General features: G+C 36.0%; 1 protein-coding gene across 1 annotated transcript; it reads left to right on the forward strand.

The window, feature by feature from the left end:
- Positions 1 to 747: 747 nt before the first annotated feature.
- LOC107841455 lies at positions 748 to 10,697 on the forward strand (the record flags this gene model as incomplete). The annotated part of the gene is given in 17 exon segments (XM_047396931.1): positions 748 to 1,792; positions 2,433 to 2,455; positions 2,913 to 3,094; positions 3,740 to 3,835; positions 3,935 to 3,977; positions 4,321 to 4,409; positions 4,761 to 4,853; positions 5,633 to 5,687; positions 6,676 to 6,757; positions 7,485 to 7,701; positions 8,256 to 8,490; positions 8,565 to 8,602; positions 8,853 to 8,916; positions 8,983 to 9,087; positions 9,193 to 9,212; positions 9,283 to 10,261; positions 10,346 to 10,697. Coding segments are annotated over 16 exon segments (2,343 nt in total). The 3' UTR covers positions 10,242 to 10,261; positions 10,346 to 10,697.
- Between the last annotated feature and the right edge of the window lie 5,590 nt (positions 10,698 to 16,287).

Genomic DNA, 16,287 nt, shown 5'->3' on the forward strand with positions numbered 1-16,287 from the left:
ATAGCGGTAGCTTTAATGCACCGGGCTGCCCTTTACTAAGATATGAAGATCAAGGATGAACAAGATGAATATTATAGTGTTGACCAAGTTTGACCAACAAGCAAATGGACTCCAAATCTGATTTTTTGTAGATCCAGGTTCCTTATGCTAAAACAAACTCAACCCACTAAAAATCAGCCACAAATCAAGTCACCAACACAAACCCAAAACGTCACCTTCTCCAAAAAGCTTCAAACAAGCCACAACAATGGTGGATCTAGTTCAAAATCAACCAAACTTCACTCTAAAAGTAGATCTAGACACTTTTAGTGTTAGAGAACAAGAATCTAACACTAGAAACTATCAAAACAAGCTAAAAATTAGTAGATCTAACTTCTAAATAAGGATCTAACACAAGACAATACTAAACACCTTTTTTTTTTTTTTGTATTTTCGGATTTTTGACACTTTTTTGTTGAGATTTTCTAAATAAGAACACTAAAACCAAGATTTAGGGATGTTGGAACAACCCTAACCAAGGCTTTGATACCAAATGATAGCCTAAAGGCTATGAACTAACGAAAATGGACTCACAAAACACAAAAACCAGCAAGCACATGAAGAGAAAACAACACAATAGAAGGAGATGAAGAAGAAGAATTGCATGAAATTAAGATAGATAGAAAGACCTTACTTCTACCAAATGATTAACAAAAGATGGTGTATCAAACCATCAATCACACCTCATCAATAGAAGTTCAAACCTTCCTCTTAGGTGACTCAAAGGACTCACACTTCCTCAAGCACACCTTTCTTGCAAATTTCCCAAGACAAGTGAAAAACCAATTTCAATGTTCAAGGGACCTAATTTCGGATTCTAGGGCTACACTAGAAGACTAAAGCTACAAATTAAGAGTAATATTCAATGTCATCAAAAGTCTAATGAAAATAGTATCTAAAGTGTCTATTTATACTATTACATAACAATGACTAAATTTCCCTTAATGAGGCATAGGAAGAGGCGCCCTTGGAGTGTGGTCTTTTGAAGTGTAAAGACCACTATGCTCTTAATGAATAGGCGCCTATGTGATGTAGTGATCTCTCCTTCTCTTCAATTTGATCAAGGCTTTGAAAAGGCTCCAAAAGGGTCTTCAAGCACTTGCCAAATCCGAACTTGAACCTTCTACAAGACCTTGAAATCCTTGTGCTCCTTGTGCTTGTATCATAATCTCAATGAAAACAAATGGGACCAGAATTATCTAAGTATGTCTTTTGGTAATTGGAAGGTGAAAACTTGGAGTAGGGTGTGATTGGACTGACATTATGGCATTTTATGGACGCAATCTGGTTTCCATGTGTCATTGGCTAAGTTACTGAGTGGTCTTTTTTATAGGAGTACTTCAAATTTTTTTGATTTCATTAGCTTTTGTAGTAAGTGTGTTTATGACGTGTCTATCTTTTTCCTGTTTCTGATTATAACATGTAATGAAACTCAAATTAAATAAGTAGTAGTAGAAGAGCATTTATGACATCTTTTCCATTTTAATATCTTCTAGGATCTAGCATGTTTAATTTTAGAGGCAGAGTTAAGCCATTCCATATTTTAATTTGTTATCACAAGCCTGTTAAACTCACATAGTGCCTGGGATTTTTCACTTAGGTAATACGTACTTGTTCTTTTACTTGTTTTTGTTCCCTTTATTCTTCTTCTGGTCCTTACATTATTATCTCTTCCCATTTGGTGGAAGTTTCAAGGAAGATTTCTGCCACGATGTTACAATGGATGGGTGGGTCAAGGAGGAAAGTTGATGCTGTAAGTATCAAAGGAAATTACTTATTATTCTGGAGATTTACTTGCATATTTCTGAATTTGGAGAATAGATTTTTCCTTTCAAGGGAAGCTTCGGAAGACAATTGAGCAAATTGAAATTAGGCTAGAATTACATCTCATTAGTGTGGTCTGTCAGTTGATCTTTAGTAATGCATGTCTCTGGAGATGGTTATGGATTTTAATGTAAAATTGTGGTTAATACAGTTCAAATGAGGGGTTACATAGAAGTATATTAAAAGATGAAGATCACCCTTATTGGATTGGGAGCTCAAGCATATTCTTAAATGATAACATTCTTAATCCATTTAGTCCTGGCTTAACTCTTCTTTTGAAAAAGAAAGCCTCCCACACTTTCTTTAGGCGAGTTTAAATTTGTGAAAGCCAGTTTGCTGGTTTGTTGTGACAATGTTCAGCTCACTCTGCTCCCGAAAGTAAATATTAAAAAGGAAATAAGAAACAGAACATGCATCTTCTTTGAAGTCTATCAGCTTGTTCTTGTGAAAGTTTGATTTGTTTCCATCGTTTTTAATGGTTTAACCTTATTGTGCTTTGGGAAATGTTTTCATACTTACATTTTCTCTTGTGATCTGTATTCTCATTTCGCGGGATGGAAAAACGTCAGTCAAGAAGGTCAACACAGAAAAGGTATTAAAACATCAAACATAGGCCTTTATTTGACTGGATAACTGTTTTACCTTTTTCTTTTTTACAAATTTAACAAATAGGAAGTTTCGAATCCAATTTTGATAGTATAAAGGATTATTAGATATAACACAAAATTTATCCACCTATTCCTTCTAGTCGAGTCTCTCGGTCTGTCATTATACCTCGAGAAGTAGAAAGAATTACAATCCCCATTCCACCTAAAATTCTCGGAATTCGTTGATAATTAGAATAGATTCGTAGACCAGGTTGACTTGTTCGTTTTAAATTTAAAATATTCTATAGGGTCTTTTCCTATTCCTTCTATGTCGCAGGGTTAAAACCAAAAAATATTTGTTAGCTTTCCTCAACATCAAAATAGTTCAAAATTCTTTGAGACTGTTGTTGAACTTTCAATATGTAGAGATTTAGACTAAGTCGTAGTTGGTCTATGGTATAGGCAAAAGCAATTTTTTGAGCAAAGAAAATGGCATGAGCAGCAGAAAAAAGATGCAAGAGAGAGCTTCTTTGAGGAGAAAACCCCATGCTATCAGCCAGAAAAGAATAGTCGTTCACTTGATATTCTGAGTTTACTGAACTTATCAACAGGTTCTGGGGAACACAAGTCAAATGTCCATTCAGGTACTTTAACTTCAATATTTGAACTCTCCAAAATTTTAAGCATATATAATTATGTGCTCTTGGGGGTGATCGGCTATAGCATTTGATGCTTGTTAATATTTCTTGTTTTGAGATAGCTTAGAGATATTATGTCAAGGATTATCCATTCGGGGACATCTGATAAAATTGGAACAATATAAACATATTATGTGAGAGATTTTACTTGTCAAAGAAGTTTGTATCTCAACATGTTCAGCCTTTGGAAGTAAGATCCTTGAAATTTGTGAAAATCAAAATGAATGATGTGCATTTTTCACTTTCTTTAGAACTCAAGAGAACATTTGAACTAGTTGCAAACAGTATGCAGCTTCATTAGCATTTGTGTCCCAGTGCAATGATTTGCTATCGGGCTCTATTAGGATTCTTCTATGATTAGTTTCTTTACTATCATTTCCAAGTCTTCAATGATATGACACAACCTAATATACATGTTTTATCATTTAGAGATTGCAATATGAATTTGACACAAAATTTGATTATAATGTGACCATGTTAAAATTGCACTTTGTCTATTTTCTTTACTTGAAGAGCGAACTATTCCCTGCAATAGCCCAGTGATTCTCCATCTCCCTTTTGTGGCCTAATTTATTTTCATTACTATGTAAGCAAGGCATATTTATGAGGACAATCAAATGCTACAGCCTTCTCCAGTGATTCAAACAAAAAAAGTCATTTGTCTTGGCTCTCTTCAACATAAGGAAGGTAGTACACTTGCATTCTGGCAAAAGCTGTTGGCTGAGGAATATAACTATATTTATTGTCATTTGGACATCTTAAGAATGTGATTCATTGTCCTAATAGGAACTTCACCAAGCTACCAAGATGATGCTGCCTGCCCACAGAAGTAAGCATGTTTATGTTGAGAGGATTATCCATATTGAATTGCACAAACATAAACTTCTCCTAGGTTTATCCTTGTTGAATTGCATAAATATATATGTAAAAATCCTTTAGGAAGCTTGATTGGGTTAATTTTTTTCTCAATAAAAATATGCTCACTAGTGCAGATAGAAAGCTTTAAGTACATGCCTGATTTGGATGCGAGCAGCTATTAGAATGTCCAGAACTGCATTCTTAGTATTCTACATGTTTGGTTGTGATGTCTATGAAATAAATCAATCTCAAAAAATGTCTATGAACATAAGTTTTTTCCTGAAAAAGTTCAATTAATTGATGTTGTTGCTCAGTACATCAGTCGGAGCACCTGGAGGTCATGAGAAAGCTTTGTACAGCACCGATCACAAAGAAAACCCTCTGACAAACTCTACAAGCAAGCGTGAGTATATCTGTGGATGCTTTATAAAACTGTTGCCTGTAAGCTTGTAGTACTTACCTGTCAAAAGAAAACATATTCAAATGGCTTATTAAACTATATTAAGCAACAGGATAAACATTTTGATTGGAGACACTTCCTTTTAAATTTCAACTTGTTATTGTAGGTGAAAGTACAAGTTCACGATATTATATCAGGATATCCTTTACGCTATAGCGCCAAAAGCTGGCAGATGTTTATCTACTGTGAATTTAATGGCCGTACTAAACTAAAGAACTTCCCAAGAAAATTCTCTGGTTTGAACTGTTTGAGCTAAAAAAATGATTCCCGCACGCTAAAGTCTCAATTTTGCAGAGCTCTCTATCATTGACATACTTGGTGATGATGGACCGAACTGCGAGTTGGGAAGTTCGACTCATGAAGGCCATGTTGCATTTTCGTTTGAAGGTATATTCGATGGTTGAACATAAAGCAATTACATTTATATTCTTTGAAAGACTGGTATTTTTACACTCAAGGATGTGGTCTAGTGGTCAATGAAGTGGTTGAGGACTGTGAGGTCTCAGGTTCAAATTTCAACGGAGACAAAAGCACTAGTTGATTCTTCCCATTAGTCTTAGCGTTGGTGGATAGAGTTACTTGGTACCTGGTGGAGGTGGTAGGTATCCCGTGAAATTAGTTGAGGTGTGCGCAGGCTGGCCCTAACACCATGGTTATAAAGGACTGATTTTTTCTACAAATGCATAGGAGAGCTTAATTAATTTCTTTCATTCTCCTTTCTACTTTATGCTCTTTGTAGAAATTTTTTCAAGTACTCCCTCCGTTTCAATTTGTTTGTTTGGTTTTGACTTATCATGCAATTTAACACATTAAAGAAGACTTTTGTATCTTGTGGTCTTAAACTAAAGATATGTAGAATGTACCAAAATGCCCTTTAATCTTGTGGTCTTAAGCATGCCATGTGGAAAGTTGAAATTAAAGAGTTGCCAAAAAAGGAAAGAGGTATTCTTTTTGAAATGGACTAAATAGGAAACTAACGACAAACAAATTGAAATGGAGGTAGTATCAAATAGCTATTTTCTAGGAATATTTTCTTCATTTTTCTTATGCTCTTTATGGTATCATATCTAGTTTGCAGGGAAAAGGAAGGAAGAACCATCTATATTTATGTGGCTTTCAGTTCTTTTAGAATGAACATTTGATCAAATGCCTTTTTTCCTTACTAGGTTTAGGTAAAGTTGAAATGTCTACCCCAGTCCATTCACCGCAGCAACCTGGCAGGTAATTATACTTTATTAATCAAGAATTACAGACCATGAATAATAATTTTGTAAATGCCATCTTGACAAGATTTCTATGATAAGTAGTGGTTAGGAATAGTTAGGACAACCCTTGGAAGTCAAGACTATGAATAGGTTTTAAATTTAAAACTGAGCATGAAAGCTGCATGCATCAGTTCTCTTGACTGAAAACATCATCTGCACATTCAGGCGACTTTGCATTACTTTCCCAGGTTTTGAGGACATCCTCTGGCTGTTAACATGACCGTATAGATGATAAAGTGCATATTTGAACCAAGTCCACTTTGCCACTGACATAGAGCTTCATAAACAGAATGAGACATTAATGTCATGGATGTAGTTTACAGTAATGCTACTTCCAGCAAGAAGGAATTCCAAATTCTAGTAGAAGCTCTTATTATTTCGAGATAAGCAAAAAAGTAATACGGCAACAGATAACCACCCAATCCTTGATAATGTTTACTTAGTTGACATCAGTACTTGATAAGCAAGGGTTTTTGGACATCACAATTTTCTCAAAACAGCTTAGCTGGTACTCTAGCCACTGGAAAGTAATCTGAGACTCTGAGTCCCCCGACTCTGAGTCCCCCTATAGGATGTTTAGTGTTATTACTATTATGTATTATATAACCAAATCGTGGATATCCATTTGATCAATTCACACATGCTTCTTGCTTATCTTACATTCTGGAATACTAGAGCAGTTTCCTTGGAGAGCTATACACCTGATTGCTTCTCAGGTTGCTATATTTGGATACAATAACTTCCTAAATTGATTTTACATAGGACCTTAATCAAATTGGCATGCTTAATGGTTTAGCTCTTCATGCTGCAGTAAGCTGATTTACAGGGACACTCTTTTTATGCTTTATTGCTACAACAGCACGCAGTTGCCTGAAAACCCTTGAAAGTGCTCCTTCGAAATCTGCTTTTATGTTGCATGACTGCGGACCCTTTTCTTATGGTAGGTCCTCATGTCCAAGGGCTAGGAGAAAGGGTCTCTCATCTGACTACCTTAACAGAGGCATATATGGCATTGAACTTGAATTGGTGAGAGCACTTCCTGAGACTATTATCATTCTGTTAGGGTTGCTAGCTTGGTACATGTCATACTTCAACGTAAACCTCATTTCAATCTGTTCTGAAATACAGCACCTGTGCCCTATCTCCATTTCCTATACTATCATATGTCACATATTTTTACCCTATCAAACGACATAAAAATGATATAGGAATAGTTTTCAAGGTTCTATAAATATTTATGCCATAACACACCTTTCATCTATTATACCTTATGATATCAAACGGGCAAAAGCTTTGGCAATAGGTGTTAAAACCAAGTTCCAGGTTTATGGCAACTAGATGTTTAGTTTCAGCATTTGTAGCTTCTTAAATGGTGGGCATCCCTGTATCTTAAATCTACAGATTCTTTGTTTATTGCTTCAACTGATGTAGAGTAGCATTTTTTGCTCTTGATCTCGAGAAGTGATGAGATACCGAAATTCTATTTCATTCCATCATTTTTCAATATATGCATACTCTACATGTACACACACATTTATTTAGGTATGTATGTATGCATGTGTGCATGCATGCTTATGTTGTCAATAAGCCCCTCACCGTCTGCAAATGGAAAAAAACAAAAACAAAAACAGTTTGGGTCTTTGTGGAAGGATTATTGCTATGCAGATATCCTTCTGTTATTGGCAAAGCCCTTATTGGTTATATGGAGGTCGAATCCTGATCTATTCGTTTCTGGTTATATGAAAAACCACAGGATCGCATGATGGTGGATGTAGAACTACCTTTTCGTACAAGTCCTTTAGACGGATCCTCTTGCTCCAGGGGAATACCAGATTTACCTGGCAGCGCAGAACATAAGTTACCAGATACCAAATGGTTCTCCTTTAATAACAATTTCACTTATCTGCACGCTTTTGAGAATGATGAGATCTTTGGCAAAAGTAAGGAGAGTTCAAATACAATTTGGAATGGTAGGTTCCTTATTATGTTTTTTCCTCATATTTTTTGGCTTCTATATTGACATCTCCAAAGTGTTGTTAGGTTGGTTTCTTGAGTATCTTTTTTTTATTAGGGTGAATCTCTGTTCATTTTCCTTGAAAAAGTAAGTACACTTCAATTTTGTAATTCCTTTGGAGCTGCTTGTTTTAGAGTTTGCAAACTCTACTATTTAACTTCTTGGAGAACGTTTGTTTGAACTATTTTGCAAACAAGGCAAAAGTTTGCAAACTTAAACAAATGCCACATTAATAACATCGTAGCTAGGTAACACCTTTAGAGTTTCCATACATATCTCTTTATTAAGCTTGAATTTTTGACATCAAATTTGACAGTTCGCCAATATTAATAATATGTTTCTCGTAAGAGGCATGCAGAAATTAATCCATGTGGTATAGAGCTTAAAGTCGGAGAAGTGCTTTCTGAAGTTGCATAGAAATTTCAAACCTTTTGGCACTTCCGCATCTTCGAAGGTTTTACTTTGTTTTACGAGTGATATGACTACATCGTCTTTTATATTTACATTCAGCATATTCCAGCTTCCCACTTCCTGAAAGCTTTCATGAAGATTGTGGTTCACTACCTAAGAGCCACTTATATCATTTAGATGCTGGCTCCACTGATTTTTGGAATTGCCAAAGTTGTGGGAGGCGAGCATTCTACTTTGAGGACTGTTATTATTGGAATTCTGCCAATTCTTGTAGTGCCAGAAATAATGAGAAGCAAGGAACCTGTTTTGATGACTCTTATCATCAGAATCAAAGGTTTCCCATCTAGTACTTCAATCTCTAATTTGAGGGTGTTTGTGTTCTATACTGAGGGTTTATTGCCCTTGCAGGGTCAGGATGAGAGCCAAAGCAGAATTCAACATAATAGGTGCTTTACATTTCTGCTAATAGCAGATGCTCTTTAAAAACCTGAACATATTCTTATAACTGTTTTACTTCTCGCCGTTCTATCATAAAGTTATTTAGTTTCTCCAAGTTCAAAAAATATGACAAACTGTTCCATATAGGAAGCCAAAATGGAATATTATTGAATAGTTTTCCTGATATTATTCAGATTATAGTTTGGGCCAATAAGTTGCATTTTCTGTGGTTTTGATATGTTATTCTCTCTTTAACAGATTCACCTACTTCCTATTCCAAGCACTTCAAACCAGAGAATTTCAGTGTCTCAGATGGAGAATGGTAGGCACATTTTGTTGTAGAGGTGAGGGGTGATTCTTTAGTTGGTTTAAACTCTTCTACTGGCAGGTATTCCATGGGATGCGCAAGCCCTCATTTAATGGATTATATAGACCATGCTGACATGACATGGTTTGCAAATGAAGATGCAAGAGATAATTTGAGTTTATTGAGGTTGCTATTTGAAGCTCTTTCTGCTTACTGGTCTCTTTTCTGGGCCTTTATTTTACTAATGAACTGATCCACTTTATTCTCGTGGATATGTTGACTCCTCTTCAGCGAAGAGTCATCCACTGCAGGTCAATATCGTTTGCACTCACTGACTTGTTGACATGAGCAATATAATTATTTTTCTTATTCTCCATCCAGTGGTGGGTGACTTAGACACACAACAAAAGATGAACTCAAATAATAAAAGGAGAAGCCAGGAGGATGTATCTGATGGGAGCAAAGAGAAAAAATTCTGTGAGATGTTATTTTCGAAGGAAAGAAATTGCAAGAGGAGTGATATTCAGCTAGGGAAAGAAATGGATGAGCCAACAAAGTCACCATGGCCACTGAACCAATCAAGAGCCGAGCCAGAACATGGCAATCCTGTATTTTATGAGAAGAGGTCAGACATGAACAATGATCAACCGAGGGAGGCAAGATATAGTCCAGGAGAGTCAAATTCAAGATTCAGATCTTTCTACCAAACTTCAGGTTCCAAAAGATATGTATCCACTTGTTCTGACTTTTCTGTTGGAGATGTCCTTACTGACCGGGAGCCTAAGTTACAAGTGGACACCCTACAGAACTTCAAAGGGTCTAATAAATATCCAGGTGAATATGCACCCTCAAGTTTTATGTTGGAACCAACGACTTTTGCACTAGATAGCCCCGGGTGCACCTTCAGGAACTTGTTTCAGGATGCCAAGAAGGCATGTGGTACCGAGGATTCATTACATAGTCTTGGTTCCCATGGCACAGTAACAGGAAACTTTGTAAGAGATGTAGGTAAGATACCTTATTTCCCGAGCGATGGAGACAAAGGTGTTGATATCCTACCATTTGATAGCAGCCAATTTGTCCCAATTACTGAAGTTTCTGGTAGGTGCAAGGGTTTCTCATCAGGAAAGGAAAAGTCAGTGGATGTATCAAGTGCTGTCAATAGGTGTAGCAACTGTGAGGAACCAAAGGAAAAAACTCCAGAAGTGAAGGACAGGACTCGATTGTTTAACTACTCTGAATGTGCAGAAGAAGCATCTTTATCTATAGAGATATCCACTGTATCAAAGGGGGATCAGGACAGTTCAGATAAAAATCAGGACACTCAAATCTTTACTTAGATACCAAGCAGGAGATGAAGGTTGAAGTTTTCTTCCTTTTAGATACTGATTTTTAGACGTGTCCTTCATTTATAATACTAAGTAGTGTCTTTGTGCTTTTCAAGTTACAAAAGAGGACATCAGATCTTCGTCAAATGAAAGAATGATAACTACACGACAATGTCACAATGTTCATCAAAATGGGCAGGTTATGATGTTTGAGGACGTGTCCTTCAATTTCTACATGTGCAGTTTTTGAAGGAAGCACAGGATTAAAGAACTTGGGAATCGGTATGATACTCTTATTATGTTTTAATAGATAAAAGCAAACATGAACATTCTAATTCAATTGTTGGCTTTTTAAGCATTTGACTTTCATGTGTTTGTCGCTATGGTTTAGAGACATGAAAGCTATGTTGTGTTCTAGTGATGCATACTGCCATGACTATTGAACTTGTAGAACCAGATTTATGTGCAGTTTTTATGCGTGTGCAAAATGTGCATCTTTTTGGGGAAGAGCACATGCTTTTTGACAGAAAAAGTTTATTTGGACAATTAAGACGGAGTGATAGGATTGATCCAAAATAGCTAATTAAAAAATATATAAAAGAAGGATGATATTGTCAATGTTCTTGGATCGTTGGTCAATAGTCAATAGTGCCATAGTTAAAATTTCTGCTCCTATTTTTCCTTTAGCTCTACTCCTGTATCTTTCTGCATCTTCTTGCCACTGGATGCACTATTGTTTTACCTCCCGATGCTTAACTGTCCACTGCATGGTTTGGTTACTTCAGTCATATGACATCTCCATTCTTAACATCTGATTGTTTGAGAGGCTTTACCTTGAATTCTTGAGCACCTTCTTTCAAGCACCTATATTGGTGAACAAAGTAAGAAGATAAAACATGGGATAATATGTTGGTTATTGTTACAAAACTAGAAGCAAATTTTAGGTTGCAGCTTGAGTAAATACTTCTTGACTGTGGGGATGTTCTCCGATGATATGATGACCACAGGTATCTCTTTCATATTCTTAAAATTTCTTTTTTTAAATATATGTTTTTTTTTTGGGGGGGGGGGGGGGGGGGGGGGGGGTATGTCGGATAGGGGAGTAGGGAGTAGGGAGAGATGGGGGTTGGGGTAAGATTATATTTTTTGTCAAAAAAAATTTATTTATTGACTTTCAAAAATTAAAAGATTTTTAATTTTTTAGTGTAGGGGTGGGGGTTTGGGGTAGGAAGGGGGAATGGGGATAAGGGGGGTGGGGACAAGAAAAAAATTAATAAAGAACTTTTTAAGAAATAAAAATTATTTATATAAGGGAGGTGGGGTGGGGGTGGAGTACGTTGGCTTGTGGTGGGGGTTGGGGTAAAGTGGGGGTGAGGTGAGGTGGGTAATTTTGAAAGTGGGAGGACACATTGTCACTTTTTTTCCTACTTTCATTAAGAAATATTTTTTCTATTAAACGGGTTGAGGTAGAGATTGATTGGACTCATTTGAACCTAATTTGAAATTGGGTTGGGACTTAATGGGTTGAGATTTACCCAATAACAAATTATCTTGAACCCAACCCATTAAGTTTTGGACGGGTTGAACGGGTCAACTCAATTTGGGTTTATTTTGACACCCTAATGCCTGCCATTTAGACATGTTTCAAATAGCGATAACTTCTAAAACTTTGGAGGCAAAGAAACTTTGGGGGAGGGAGAGTTCCTAAGGCCAGCTTAGTACCTTCACCCTTTTTAGTAGATCGTATCCTACCATCCCTGGCATGCAGTAACCAGTAATGATCCAAGTTTATGTTCGTTTCCTGCAATATCGAATCAAATCTCAGTGTATAAAAGCACAAACTTCTGAAGGATGCAAGTCATACAACAAATTGTGCTGATCACTGGTATTGAATGGTGTTATGGTAACAAAAATCACATGCATTGAATTGACCCACTGGTGACACTATTTTTCCAACAAGAAATATATAATGCCTAATATAACCTGCTATTTCTTTGTCCAGTGGAGGCAAAAGTGACCAATCTTTCTCCCCAACATTAGTATATACAGTATAAATAAATGAGCAAGTGTTAACTGTAATGGGTCGTTTGGTATACTGCAATAGAAAAGATAATGCAAGTATTAGATTTTTATATTATCAGTACCTTGTCTGGTAGACTTTTTCAACATAATGCAAGTATTAGTTACACTCCATTTGTTTTTTTTCTATAATTGGTAACATTTTGTATTAATTTCAGTACTTACGTAGTATTGGAAAACCATTTTTACAAAAGGAAGATAAAGAAAATTCCTCCTGATACTACCAACCCATACAGACCCCGAAACATCTATGATTGTTGTAGTATCATCGGCAAAAGCCTTTGTACACCAAAAACCGAGTAACAATATACAATTGAGTTTGATATTTGATATATTACTACTACTATTGTCAAAACATCTTGCATTCCTTTCTTTCCAAATTGTCCACCAAATACATGGTGGAATTTCCTCCATCTATCCCTATCGCTTGTGATATGCCCAAACTACCACTTTCTTAAAAGAAACATAAGCGGTTGTTGTCAAATATATAATCCAACAGAGGTTGGGGTTGAATCCCACAGGGCATATGGTGTTAATTAAGATGTTTGTGATTTAAATAAATGATAGTCAATGGTTTTCTTAAAATGAGGGTTTTGTTATGACAGTTTGTAGAACAGTGTTTCAATTGTTGCTAGAGAACGACGTTGAATTACAGAAATATAAATCAGTGGTGAATTAGATCTAGGGTTGTGTTTGCCGTGGTTAGTATTGCAATTATGTTTCAATTGTTGAGTAGGATTCTCATGACATTGGGAAATTTAAGGTTATCGATGTCTAATATTCACCTAAGTGTTTCTCAACCTAAACTAGGTGATTAATCCTTTAATTCTTTCAAACTTAAAGAAAATTACATCTGAATTCGACTTCACCTTGAGTTAGTCAATCTCTTAAAGCATTGACCATAAGATGAAGAGATAAAGTCTTCGAATCCTTGCTGATAATCTTTGTTCCTGTTTTAATTCCTTATTTTAAGCGAATTAATCCTAGGGCATGTTCTAATGTTTGCAACCATTAGAATTCAGTTAAAATTACAAGTTTATCAATATAATTCCCATTATCCTTCGAATCCCAATAACAATCAACATTAAAATAGCTAATTCACCATGACTCCCACAATCTAGTTGTGGGGGTTTAGCTACTCATGAATTTGAAGAAGAATATAGAAGATAAACTCATAGATTTAAGAATTATGCTTACTAAATATGGATTCACAATTCAATAGTCTTCCAAAGATCCACAAAGTTTTCAAAATATCAGGAGTAAATTCAAAACTTCACTTTTTCTCTCCAAAAGTAACGTTCGAAAGAGAATATTCTCGAGATCTTGAGAAAACCCTAAAAGTTGCTATTTATAGTAGAGGAAGTTCAAAATTCAAAATAAATTATCAGATTTGCCCGCTCACAGTTGATAGCTTGTCAACTGGAGTCTTTAGAAGGGTCCTCATTAAATAACACACTGCTTCAGGTGACGATGGAGGTTGACAACTCGTCAACTAGTTGACAAATCGTCACCCGAAGTCTTCACAGCTTTTGAACTATGCTTCAGATTGACGATGAGAGTTGGCGGATCGTCTACTCAAGTCGTCAACACACCTTTTTTCTTATTTTCTTTAGTTTTCTCAAAATTTGACTTTCCTGCGCAACAAAGTAAAATACGATTAAAAAACAACAAAAGTTGCTTAAGAACTTGCAATTATTCCCAGCCAAAGGCCTCAAATAGGCCGTCAGAAAGCTCACACATCAACACCCTCAACTTAGAACACGTCCTTGTCCTCAAATAACTAAACAAAAAGGTATTATGCACACAATAGAGTTCCAAGAGATAGAATAATATTTGTAACCTCAACATAGAACTCGGTGAGACGAGCATGACTTTTACTAATCAATGACAGGAATCCATACTTGGCATTACAACACAAATAGGCGACACTATATACACTTAAAGAGTATTCTATCTAATAGTCAACGATTTTCAATGCTATCCATATGCCCTCACTTAAAAAAAAATCCTCACACAAAATGTAGACTTCCATTTTGGAACTGGAAATCAAATCTTTCACTCTAACAACGAAATTTCAAATCATGCATATGTTATGCCATAGGCTTGCCCTTACTATTCTACGTCGGGTTTTCAGTAGATTGACTGAGCTCACTACAACACTCTTGTACTAAAGGCTTAGGTGCAGGTAGGATGAATTTGGGAGTAGTGACTTAGCTTCCTTGACATGACGTAGCTACTCATATCCACTTGACTTAAGATTTCGTCCTTATTCACTTAGGTATTTCAACAATTTCCATCACCTAGTACAGTAGCTCCCTACGTCTTTTATTTCCTTATTTATACAATACACATCTATACATAGAGAGAGACATATATATATATATATATATATATAGACACACACACACACTCACACACGTGCTGCATGCACTTATAAGATCTTCCTTCATTTGTCCATTACTTTTTTCACACCTAATTTTCACTTGTTATACCTTTCTACAATAGCCATACTCAACTTAAGTGATTTGTCTGAGTTGAGATGCACGATGTCCAAGGAGGAGCCAGAGCCAAAATAGAGGTTCAACAGTTAAAATAGGAAAGGTGAATAAGTTTTGAATAAAGAAGGCAGGTCAGCTCAAACAGGGAGCAAGGAATTTAACATTAAACTTTGGATCACTTATTGAGGTTGAGTGGACTAAAGATCAAACATGGCCTATGATCCTTTCCTAGACACCTACTTACAACCTACTAGAATGAACTGGGCAAGTTCTAAATGCACGCGTACAATAAAAAAATAGTACAAAAACCTCGCACACTCATGACACGTGTTAGAATATGTGTAGGAATAAAAATAACATATAGAATCCTACTTGGAAAATGATTGTAGTGTAATGACCTATTTGGAAAAGGATTGTAATGTATTGACCAATTTGGAAAAGGATTGTAACGTAGTGACCTATTTGGAATGATTGAACTGTAGTGTCTATAAATAAGGTCTCAACGTAATAATTCAGATACAACAATTCAATAATATTTCTCATGTGGTACCAAAGTTTCTAGGATCGTGGTAAATAATCAAAGAGTTTCCACTGTCGACAAGCAGCTATAATCCATATCGCCACCCGTCTGGCCAATGATTATGTTAGCAAGAGTTGGGTCATCGGGTATTTTTCTGGTAACTATTTTCTCATATTTTATTTGCGTAGCATAGTCCTTTTATCCGGTGACTACTTTCTCAGATTAAATTTGCGTAGCACCATGCATCTCACTGAACTACTTCTCATAGTTAATTTGCATAGTATCGTGCATCTTTTTGGACTACTTTTTCATATCTGAGTTGCCTAGCATTGTGCGTTTTTTTGGTGACTCCTCAGATCTGATTTGCATAGTTTCATGCGTCTTTACAGTGACTCCTCAAATCTGATTTGTGTAGGGTCATTGCCATCATTTCGAGCCTACCCATACAATTTCTTTTTTTCAATATGGTCGTGCCGTCATTTTGACCTTACCTATATAATATTTCCTTTTTCAGTAGGGTTGTGTTGTCATTTCGACCCTACCCATATAATTTCTATTTTCAGTAGGCTTATGCTATTATTCTGACCTTGGACAAGACTTAGGGAATCATACGATTTGACTCTTTACTTCTAGTACCCTATCATACAACTAGTCATACCTTGGACAGTAAGTGACATAAAACACAATGTAAAACATACGAGACAGGGTCCCTAATTCGTACCATATCATAAGACTAGTACCCCAAGTCGTATGATGTCTAGTGAGCTCAAAGTCAAAAAATTTCTAAGGGTAAAAAACCCAGGACATTTCTGTCTCCCCTAATTGGATCATTCATCCTTTAATGATGGGTAAAGTCAAGCACAAGAACTAGTTTACACATTGTTACACGTCAAACTAACCTTTAACCAAGTTAGAAAACAAAGATATAATGAATCATCATATCCTTTAACTAATTTAGAAA

Source organism: Capsicum annuum, chromosome 9 (genome assembly GCF_002878395.1).
Source record: "Capsicum annuum cultivar UCD-10X-F1 chromosome 9, UCD10Xv1.1, whole genome shotgun sequence".
Taxonomy (NCBI): domain Eukaryota; kingdom Viridiplantae; phylum Streptophyta; class Magnoliopsida; order Solanales; family Solanaceae; genus Capsicum; species Capsicum annuum.